Below are 11,024 nucleotides of genomic sequence, written 5' to 3'. Positions count from 1 at the left end.
GAACAGGACTATATGTATATGATAAAAAAGTTTCAGACACCATCCACCCACTATCTGAACGGCTTATATGCCAAGAATCTGGAAAATTTTGTATCACTGGTGGTGGCATCCTCTTGTACAGATAAAATACGAAAGGATGCACATCGGTTCCATTTGCTGCAAACATGCATAATACCGTTATGGACTCTTTTTCCGATCCATTAGCTATCTCGTAGGTATCTTTGTAATTTTTTGGTCCAAGAATGAGTCCCGTTTTTGGACATGTCGTGATGCTGATTTCGTCTTATCACTACCGACCTTTTGCACGTATGTTGGACCTTGTTTGCCTTGTGATATTTTTTGACTGGTACATTATGGCAGCGTACGACAACGAATTACCGTCAACCAGTGCTGGACGTAGGTTGGCACTGATTGCCCACAACCTTTTATTTAACCTATTGATTTGCCCATAAATGGCCCGTCGAAATAAGTAACTTGGGAAGATGGCACAAGAGTTAACAATCAATGCTTGTCCCGGGTTACCATAGTTGACTGGTACAGTTACTGCCGAGAAGTGGTGTTGCTGTACCAGTTATCAAAACAAGAATTTAAGGGGAAGATAGGTGGCCCGGGCAAGATAGTACAGATTGACGAGAGTAAATTTAAAAAGAGAAAATACAATAAAGGTAATATATGAAATATATAATACTAATAATCAAAGAAAAAATGTCATTAATATGCTATATGTTTGTTTTTAGGGAGACATATTGAAGGCCACTGCGTACTTGGCCTTATAAAAGACAGAAGTGAAGTTTTGCGGTTGGAGGTGTGCCCGAAAATCAGAAGCAGAAGCAGCAGGTCAGCAGAAGTCTTGGTGCCCCTTATAAAAAAAACATGTTGAAGAGGGCATACAGACTTCTGGAGGGCATATGATTGTTTGGGTGGACCCAGACAATCCCTTCATTGCTCCCGATGGGACACACACCCAGAGAATCGAAGCCCAGTGGAGGGTTGTCAAAATATTTTTTAGGGATCACCTAATTGTGGCGCAGACCAGTTATTAAAAATAAAGCAGATCAGTTTTTGGAAATGATAAAATGGATCAAATATACATATAAAATGTAAAAGAAATGATTTGTTTTATTTTGTTATACTATTTTTTTAATAATTTTGTGATCTGTTTGAAGTCTGTCACTTTTTTTTTCTCAAAAAACAAAACGTGTTGACAACTTGACAGTTCATATCACACATAATATTGTTAAGTCCCATTTTACCCATAATACCTGTGACTCACAATAAATAATTTGAATTTGAAGTCTGCAATCTGCATTATTTTAATGAAATATCGGTCTTATAAATTATTATAACCTCGAATTGTGAATTGTGTTAGTTGTAAATTTTTTTTTTCAAAAACTAGTTTTCCTTGTAAAAAAGGGAGTAAAGAACGTTGCCTCCCCCCGCACCTCTCCCTCCTAAAATTAAGGGCGCACAATTTAAATATTTAACCTCAAAAATTTTTAATGTCTTTGTTAATTTTTACTTAAACAATGCATTTCCGGTGAAAAATCTTTGCTATGAAAAGTCACTACCCTCTACCTATTTTACAACTCTAAACAATGAAATTCGGAATTATTTAAAAAATTTAACCCAAAATTGTATGTAGAACGATGATAACTAGATGTAAGTAATAGTCTGTATAAAGATGCCTCTACCAGTAATTATATTTTAAATGCTGTAAAAAATAAAGATTGTAGATATTTAATATTGTATACTTTGTACTTGTTGATTTATTTAAAGATAAGCGAGTTAAATTATATGACATGACATAAGTGTAATAAATAATGTGGATATTAAATATTGAATGTTTTATTTCCCATCTGATCACCCATAAATTACAGTGATGAACTAGAGCACGTAAGTACTCCTCAAAGGCTTACAAATTTCTGAGAAATGTAATATTGTAACCACACATAAACACTAGCGATGCAATGCAAAGCTTTGGCATTTTTTAATGTATGTAGCACTCAATTTTAATTAAAAAATCGTAGAATGAGATAAAAATTTATCAAGCGTTATTTAAAACTATCATTCTATACCAATTAAAACTGTATGTACCTTTATAAATGAGAATATATATGTAGTTTGACCAGTAATTATAATTTAAATACTGTTTAAAATGAATGTTGTAATATAGACCATGATTTTTAGTTTTTTCTATTTCGAAAAATCCTGAATTTACAAACCAGCGTGGTCACCCCACAGAAAGAGACAAAAACATAACCGACGTCATTCAAGGTCATATTTTTTTGCTTCAAGTTAATGTTCATATTGCAATCTCCAGTGTTTATAAGCTTCTTGGATATTTAAGACATAAATATAATTTATTATAATATGGAATTACATTGAAACTTTGAAATCGGCTTCATTGATTTTAGTGTTTTATAATTTTAGATAATCTGCACTACTGTCAAAATTTTGACAGGACGCCGCCGCAGGACTTCGGCCGTCGCCCGTCTGTCATTGCCTATGCCCTATTGGCATATTTTTTGTTGTCAAAATATAACATGTAAATATATCGATTTTTCCGTAAACCAGTATCTTATTCAATTTGTTAAAAATAAAATACAATATTAAATAAGTAATTAATAAAATATGAGTGTGAAAAAGGGCAAGGGTCCTGTATTCGACCCAGGAATGTGTCGGTGTTGTGGTACGTTGAAAAAGTGTAGAGTTCTTAATGTGGAATACGAAAATTTGGGCAAAAAAGAAGTTTATTCCGATATGATAATGGACTGTTTCGGTTTATTGGTACGTATTGTTCATAATAGTTCTATTTCATCGAAAGAAACAGTCAAATGACTTGAATATGTAATATAATAACTGTATCTCTTTGAATTGCTCTTTTTACTTCAAGTTTATAGATTCTGGCTAGAAAGCAATACGGAGGATTTATGTTGTATGCAAGTTTGTATGTTTTGTGCATTTACCATCAGTATGTAGATTCAGTTCCAAATCAAAGCAATATTAGTTAGTTTTAGTACCAAATTAATATGTTAAAATGTAATATGTATTGTAATAATGATTCAAATGTAACGATAAATATTTAACGTAAACCAAGCTTGTTTATCACATATTCAATTAACTTTTATGGGTGAACTGCCCCCCTAGTCAAGTGGCTTTCTGTTAGCGTAGCGTTCAATAGAATAGACTACGAATGTATGAGATTGACGTAGGCTGTAGATAAACGTATCTACAGCTTACGTCAGGCTGTAGATAAACGTATCTACAGCTTACGTCAATCTCATACATTCATAGTCTATTCTATTGAACGCTACGCTAACAGAAAGCCACTTGACTAGGGGGGCAGAAAACTAACCTAACAATTTAAGAACTGCTAAAAAGGCACATTGTTTCTCAGTGCGCATAATTGTTAAATAAATAATAATAAATCATTTTTATTTTCCTCAAAAAAACTATATATAACCCTATGCTGTAAGTTTAATTCCTCTCTCTTCAAACGTATATTAAATTTATAGATGTTTATAGTTCTAATCTAATCTATCTTATATTCCTATATATTTTATTTATCTTACTAATATTATAAATGCAAAAGTTTCTGAGGAAGTGTGTGTGTTTGTTATTCTTTCACGCAAATACAACTGAACAGATTGCAATGAAATTTAGCACACATATAGAGGGTAACTTGGATTAACACATAGGATAGGTTTTATCCCGGAAATTGCACTTGAACTATGTGGGTTTTTCTTTGAAAACGCGGGCGAAGCCGTGGGCGGAAATCTAGTTTATTTATAAAGCTAATTTTAATTATTTATATTGAATTTCCAGCTATCCCACTTGGACGATGTCCCATCAGATCGGTTAGTATGTGCGGCCTGTGTGCACAGAATACGCGACGCGTTTGCGTTCCGACAGCAAATACTACAGTGTGAAGAGGCGTTCCTGAAAGCCAAGATATATGATGAAGATGGTATGTAGATTTTATGAAACATATTTTAGATATATAGTTAACTAGCTGTTGCCCGCAGCTTTGCTTGTGTGGAAAAGATAAATTTTCATGGTATAAGTTTTCATTACCTATTTTACCCCTTTAGGGCATGAATTTTCTAAAATTCTTTCTTAGACATAACATACGTTATGACATCTACCTGCATGCCAAATTTCAGCCCAATACGTCCAGTGGTTTGGGCTGCGCGTTGATAGATCACTATGTATATCAGTCAGCTTTAAGTTTTATATAAATAGATTGTGACTGACCGGTTGGCTTGGTTGGTAGTGGCCCTGCCTTCCGAGCCAGAGGTTGTGGGTTCAATTCCCATCCGGGGCAAATATTTGTGTGAACATAGATGTTTGCTCTGTGTCTAGGTGTTAATTATCTATATATATTTAAGTATTTTTTTAATTTTACATGTATGTTTATCAGCCATCTAGTTTCCATAACACAAGCGAAAGCTTAGTATGTGATCAGATCGTGATGTGTGCGAAAATTGTCCTGAAATATTTATTTTTTATATTGTGTCATTAATTTTTTTCATATATCACTTGTTTAAGTTTTTTTAAAGTAAATGTGTAATTTGATAATTTTTTGTAAATTATTTTAAACAGTTTTTTAATCTTCCTTTCAGATCAACCGCTAAAACCTCCAGAGAAACCCTTACTGGAAATTAAAATAGAGCCGCTGGCTGACGACGAGTCACGACCGGCGACACCACTAGTTGATGTATTGGATGATAGTTGTATGTTTCTATATTCGTTTAGACGACGCGGGTGGCGCAGTGGTAAAGTAACTGCCTACTGAGCCGACGGTCCCGGGTTCGATCCCCGGTCAGGGCAAATATTTGTGTGATGACCTCTATTATTTGTTCTTGGGTCTGGGTGTTATTATCTATATATGTATTTATTAAATATTATATTTATCGTCGCCTAGTACCCACAACACAAGCCTTAATTGAGCTTACTGTGGGACTAGGTCGATTTGTGTAATAATGTCCTATAATATTTATTTATTTATTTATTTATTATTTAGGCCGGCTACTCACGTATCTGCCGCAGGGGCAATATTGGGACAATCTCGGTTGGTCGGCGGTCGGAGCATTTTCAGTTGTTCTCTAAATTGCCCCTACTTACATACACATTACAATTAAGAAGCCAATTAAGTGTCAAATTCCAATATTGCCCCTGCTGCAGGTACGTGAGTAGCCGGTTTTACTTAAGAGCCTTTTACTTTTTTGAAGTGAAAACTTCTTTAGCGGCGTTGAGCACTTTTTCTGTAATGGGTATAAAATCTTAAACTCGCGTCAGGACACGTGACCTGATCGAAAAAGCGTAAGACGGATACCATTCCAAAATATCAAACATGCTCAACGTTAATAATCAAGTACTACTACTAGCCAAAAATCATTGTGTGACGTTCTTCACTACATAGTATAAAACAAAGTCGCTTTCTCTGTCCCTATGTCCCTTTGTATGCTTAAATCTTTAAAAGTACGCAACTGATTTGGATGCGGTTTTATTTAATAGATAGAGTGATTCACAGGAAGGTTTTAGTATATAATTTATTGGATTTTAGACAAAGCGGGTGAAGGCGCGGGCGGTAAGCTAGTTAATATATAAATTTATTTATTAATTATATTTATCTTTAATTGGTCTGAAAATTATACAATTTAACTGGACCTACATTTAAACAATTGGCAGTCTAATCGCTTAAATCAATTTCCTCTATGCAACCAGTACAAAGATAAAATTTGAAAATTTTAATTTTGAAAGAAAGAAAGATCATTTATTTAATTTTGTTTGTATTAATCACCGTACTTTGTAATATTTATTTGTAAATGATTAGGTACAGTGCCTGATTTAATAAATTCTATTAATGTTTATTTATTTTAAATTATTTATAAACATTATTTTACAAAAATTTACAGGTGACATAAAAACGGAAAACCCGCTTAGTGAGAAGCCAGTTAGTGACAAACAAACAGAAGACATACAAGACAGTAAGCCACAAATGGATCTAAAGAATGATGATTTTATGAAATGGAAAGCTACGAAGCCGGTGGTGAAACCTAGTAAGTATTTGACATATAATTGTTTCAAATCTAAATTTATAGCCAAAAATCTTATAATTTGAAATTTCTGACTCTTTTTTTATATTTGAACTAGCTGTGCCCCGCGGTTTCACCCGCTCTTGTCTCTTAGCGTGATTATATATAGCCTATAACCTTCCTCTATAAATTGGCTATATAACACCGAAAGAATTTTTCTAATCGGACCAGTAGTTTTGAGATTAGTGCGTTCAAATAAACAAACTCTTCAGCTTTATAATTTTAGTATAGATGTAATACATATTAATTTATCAATATAAACTCTATAGATATATTTTTATCTTACAAAATTAAATATCTATTGAAACAAAAAAAAAATGTTTGTAATTTCAAATTACCAGATGTTTTATGCATATAAATTATTTAGCCTATAAATACGAACGTATATGAAGTATATAAAGTATAAAATTTCTTTTAATCAGTAAAATATATATATTTGTAAAATATATAATTGTATCTGTGTCGCATTGGGCATTGTCCTGTAATGGCATGTGATGTTTTTAAATAAAAATAAATAAATAAATAAAAATTTATTAATTGTTGTCTTTTTTCAGAAATATCAATGTCGACCCTGCAGCAAAGAATACGCGAACGCGACCCCACATACATGAAAGACACCAACATTGTCACACTCGTCGAATTTTCGTATGTCTGTCCCTTCAAATGTCGACACAACAACCTGCTGTGCTATTATTGCGGTGAAAACTTCACAGACCCACAACTAATGAGAGATCACACACTAAACAAGCATAATCCGAAGAAATTCCGCGTAGTCGAAATCAAGAACATGATCAAAGTCGACATAACCCGCATCGACTGTCGACTCTGCGCTATGCACATCACTTGCCTCGACGAATTCGTGCGTCACATCACTAGTGTACACAAGAAGAAGTACTACACTAACATAAAACAGTGGGTTTTACCGTTCCGTCTATTGAAAGATGAAATCAAGTGTGCGTTATGTGACTGTTGTTTTCCATATTTCCACGCTCTGAACAAACATATGAACGAACATTTTAGTAACTATGTTTGTGAGACTTGTGGTTTGGGTTTCGTAGATCGCGGTCGATTCTTAATGCATCAACAGAGACATGACGAAAAAAGGGATTATCCTTGTGAAGTGTGCGGAAAAGTGTTTAAAGCGGCTTACAATAAAGATTTGCATGTAGATAGAGTTCATAATAAACGGGGTAGAGTGTACTGTCCAAAGTGTGATGTGCGATTAATGACATATAACCAAAAGTTGAAACATTTAGTGGAAGTGCATGGGGAGGCGCCATTGTCTTTCCCTTGTAGTGTGTGTAATAAAGTGTTTGAAACAAGACGTATGTTAACGATTCATAGACGGAAGGATCACTTGAAGGATTATAGGTGGGTGTGTTTTCTATACTAATATTATAAAGAGGAAAAGTTTGTATGTATGTATGGTTTTCACGCATAAACTACTGGAGCGATTTTGATGAAATTTGGCACAGATAATCTTTAGACCTTTATTTACTTTTATTGCGAAATATGTACCACGGGCGAAGCCGGGGCGGACCGCTAGTTGTATATATTTTAATAGATGGAAAATGACTAGTTTTGAAAGCGTATTGATTTTCAAATTCAAATATAAAAGTTAAATTTTTAAAGAAAAAAAAATCCAATTACCAGGCGGTATTTGAAGGCGTCTTACGCTTTGCCGGGGCGACGCCTAACCACTTGGCAACCTGTCAGGCTTATCCGCGGGTTCGAATCCATCCTCATGATCGAATTTTTTCTATTCTTTAAAAATATGAATACATAAAGCATTTGAATCTCCTTCCAAAAGTATAAAAATCTTGATTTTGAACAAATATTTAATCAAGCTGGTGTTTATGATACATATTAGTTAAAAAAAAGTAATTTAACTACCTTATCTAAGTGAAGTCCCATGTCCCCTAGTGGGGTAAGGGGCAGATGCATTATACATCTGTTTCACTGATCGATTTTCTTTAGGGACAAGTAGGTGATCAGCCTTCTGTGTCCAGAGAGAGACATTTTTTTTTTCTTCGTCTCCACTGGGAATCGAACCCAGGACCCCTCGGTGCTACGCTCACGCGTCAACCACTGTACCAAGGAGGCGGTATTTAAGAATAGTCATGTTAATTAACAAGCATTTAAGAATAGTCAGTTTTAACTCCCACTGATCCATATATTTGATATTGTCCTATCCTGTCTTATTACAAAAACTGAAATAAATCTGGTTTAAACCCAGAATATAAAGCCATGGTTTTAACTTTAGTACAGATGTTTAAACTAGTCCTTATCAATGGTTTAACACTAAAAATTGTTTAAATACGCATTAGACCCGGTTTTCAGTTTGTGTATTGTGACAGTGCATTTTCATGAAACGAACAAAGAGCATTCTTTCGTGATCTTTTAGTGTAAACGAAAACTCGTATTTGGGGTCGTTCAGTATTTCTAAATTTAGAAAAGATTGTATACAAGGTCCTAATACTGAACAATACTGAACACGAGTTTTTGTTTACACTAAGATCACGAAAGAATGCTCTTGCCTAGCTCTATGTTGTATGTTTATTTTTAGACGAAATATGATTAATTAATATATTATTTTATTATTAACCTATAAATATGTAAACAGAAATTGAATATTATTATTTTTTTACAGATACGAATGTCAATGCTGTGGCCAAAAGTTTTTCACTCAGTTCGCGCTAAACAACCACATGCCGACTCACACGGGGGAAAGAAATTTTAAGTGTAAAGTTTGCGAAAAATCATATCCTAGATTAAAAACGTTAAAAGATCATATACGAATACATACAAATGATCGACGGTATAGATGTCATATATGTGGACAGGCGTTCATACAAAATTGTAGTTTGAAGGGACATATGAAAAGTCAACATCCAGAGTATAGCTAATCTTAATACTATTATAAAGGCGAAAGTTTGTATGGATGCTTGTTACTCTTTCACGTAAAAACTACTGAACCGATTACAATGAAATTTAGCACACATATAGAGGGTAACTTGGATTAACACATAGGATAGGTTTTATCCCGGAAATCCCACGGGAACGGGAACTATGCGGGTTTTCCTTTGAAAACGCGGGCGAAGCCGCGGGCGGAAATCTAGTGTTTTATATGAATATGTCACTGTATGAATAAATAAATAAATATTTTAGGGCAATTTTCACACACGGCACGATCTGATCCTATACTAAGCTTTCCCTTGTGTTATGGAAACCAGATGGCTGATAGACATACATGTATAATTTTAAATAAATACTTATATAGATAATTAACACTCAGACACAGAGCAAACATCTATGTTCATCACAAAAATATTTGCCCCGGGTGGGAATCGAACCCACAACCTCTGGCTTCGAAGGCACCAACTAAAATTGTGGGTTCAATTCCCACCCAGGATAAATATTTGTGTAATGAACATAGATGTTTGCTCTGTGTCTGGGTGTTAATTATCTATATATATGTATATATATTTAAAATTATGTATGTTTATCAGCCATCTGGTTTCCATAACACAAGCGAAAAGCTTAGTTTGGGATCGAATTATATTGACCGACCCGCGAAGGCGCAAAAAAAACCTAAATTTACTTATTAATAATTTATTGTAAAAAAATTACATTATAAATTATTCCTAACTTAAACTACGTCCCTCCCGGTTCAATGTTGGAACAAAGAGTGCTCGTCATCCTCGGCGGAGCAGCTACAGCGTCGCGGTGGCGATGATTGCCGCAACACTCTCTGGAATCGCAGGTGTGCGCGATGTCGCAATCGCTATCAAGTGCAAGTCCTTCTTGGGTGGCCCAATGCATCCTCTAATAATTAAGGCGTGTTATATGTAGGTACATAACAATCGGATCGTGCCGTGTGTGAAAAATGTCCAGAAATATTTATTTGTGTATTTATTAAACAATTAAAAAAATATAAACAAGAATTGTTTATCTTATCTGTCAGATATAAAAATTAAAATGTAATCTATGAAAATGTATGTAAAAAAACTAGGCTAAAGAAAAAAATTTACATTGTATATCTAAAGAGAGCAGGTGTAACTTAATTACTTAGTAAGTAGTAACTTAAGTGTTATGTATTTATTATGCTAAAGTTGTATGTAAAATAATACTCAAGATATGTAATAAATAATATTAGTTAGTCGTATTATACGTGCGAGAGAGATAGCATGCTACGGATTATTGAAGTGCGACAGAGATGTATATAGTATACAAGGTTTACATTTTACATTCGATTCATTATTATTGGCGCGTGTTTAACATGTGTAAAAATGTTTGTAAATAAATATATTACATAAATATATTGATTATAAATTACATGTTATTGTTTTATTTACCCCTCCTTATAAAAAAGTGTGTATATGTCGCCGCCATCTGGTTAAATTTGTTATTTGACTGAATGAATAGCGCGTTCATTGAATGACCTAACCTAACCCATCCTCCTATACAAACCAACGGACTAAATAATGTTCAGGCAAGACGTTGAATGTTACATTCTACATTCAATAACTTTACGAGTTGTCCATTATTCATTTAATTAAATGTCGTCATTAAATGAAGGCGCTAGTCATTCAATCAAATAGCAAATTCAACTAGATGACTGCTACATATTATTTTAAGTTTAATCCATATTTTCAATTCCAAAAGTATGTCTGCCCATTTCATTAAATTACAATGTATTGATTGGGATTGAATTTGCAATGAATAATAGATGAAGAAAACACTACTACTACCAAGGCTACTTCTTTACACGCTTTATATTAGCTTCACCTGTATGTTTGTAACCGACTTCTTTGGGCGCGATTTTGACCCACTTTAAACGGCCAGATTTCGTTCAAACTTTGTAGATTTATTGAGGACCGATGACAATACACTAATTCGATAAAATTTTCTATTTTTAGTTCGGTT

The 11,024-nt window shown here is 33.8% G+C and overlaps 1 protein-coding gene across 1 annotated transcript; it reads left to right on the top strand.

Annotated features, from left to right (window-relative positions):
* Positions 1-2,508: 2,508 nt before the first annotated feature.
* On the top strand, positions 2,509-10,807 carry LOC149896335 (uncharacterized). The gene is made up of 6 exons (XM_090118200.1): positions 2,509-2,787; positions 3,826-3,967; positions 4,623-4,733; positions 5,919-6,062; positions 6,653-7,469; positions 8,749-10,807. The coding sequence occupies exons 1-6, from the start codon at positions 2,632-2,634 to the stop codon at positions 9,002-9,004; spliced, it is 1,626 nt and encodes a 541-aa protein (XP_089974326.1). The 5' UTR covers positions 2,509-2,631; the 3' UTR covers positions 9,005-10,807.
* Positions 10,808-11,024: the final 217 nt, after the last annotated feature.

This window comes from Colias eurytheme, chromosome 29 (genome assembly GCF_061535395.1).
Source record: "Colias eurytheme isolate Ceu_HAF_F1 chromosome 29, ilColEury1 Martin Lab GWU primary, whole genome shotgun sequence".
NCBI classification, from domain to species: Eukaryota; Metazoa; Arthropoda; class Insecta; order Lepidoptera; family Pieridae; genus Colias; species Colias eurytheme.
This window is presented reverse-complemented; position numbering and strand designations above follow the sequence as displayed.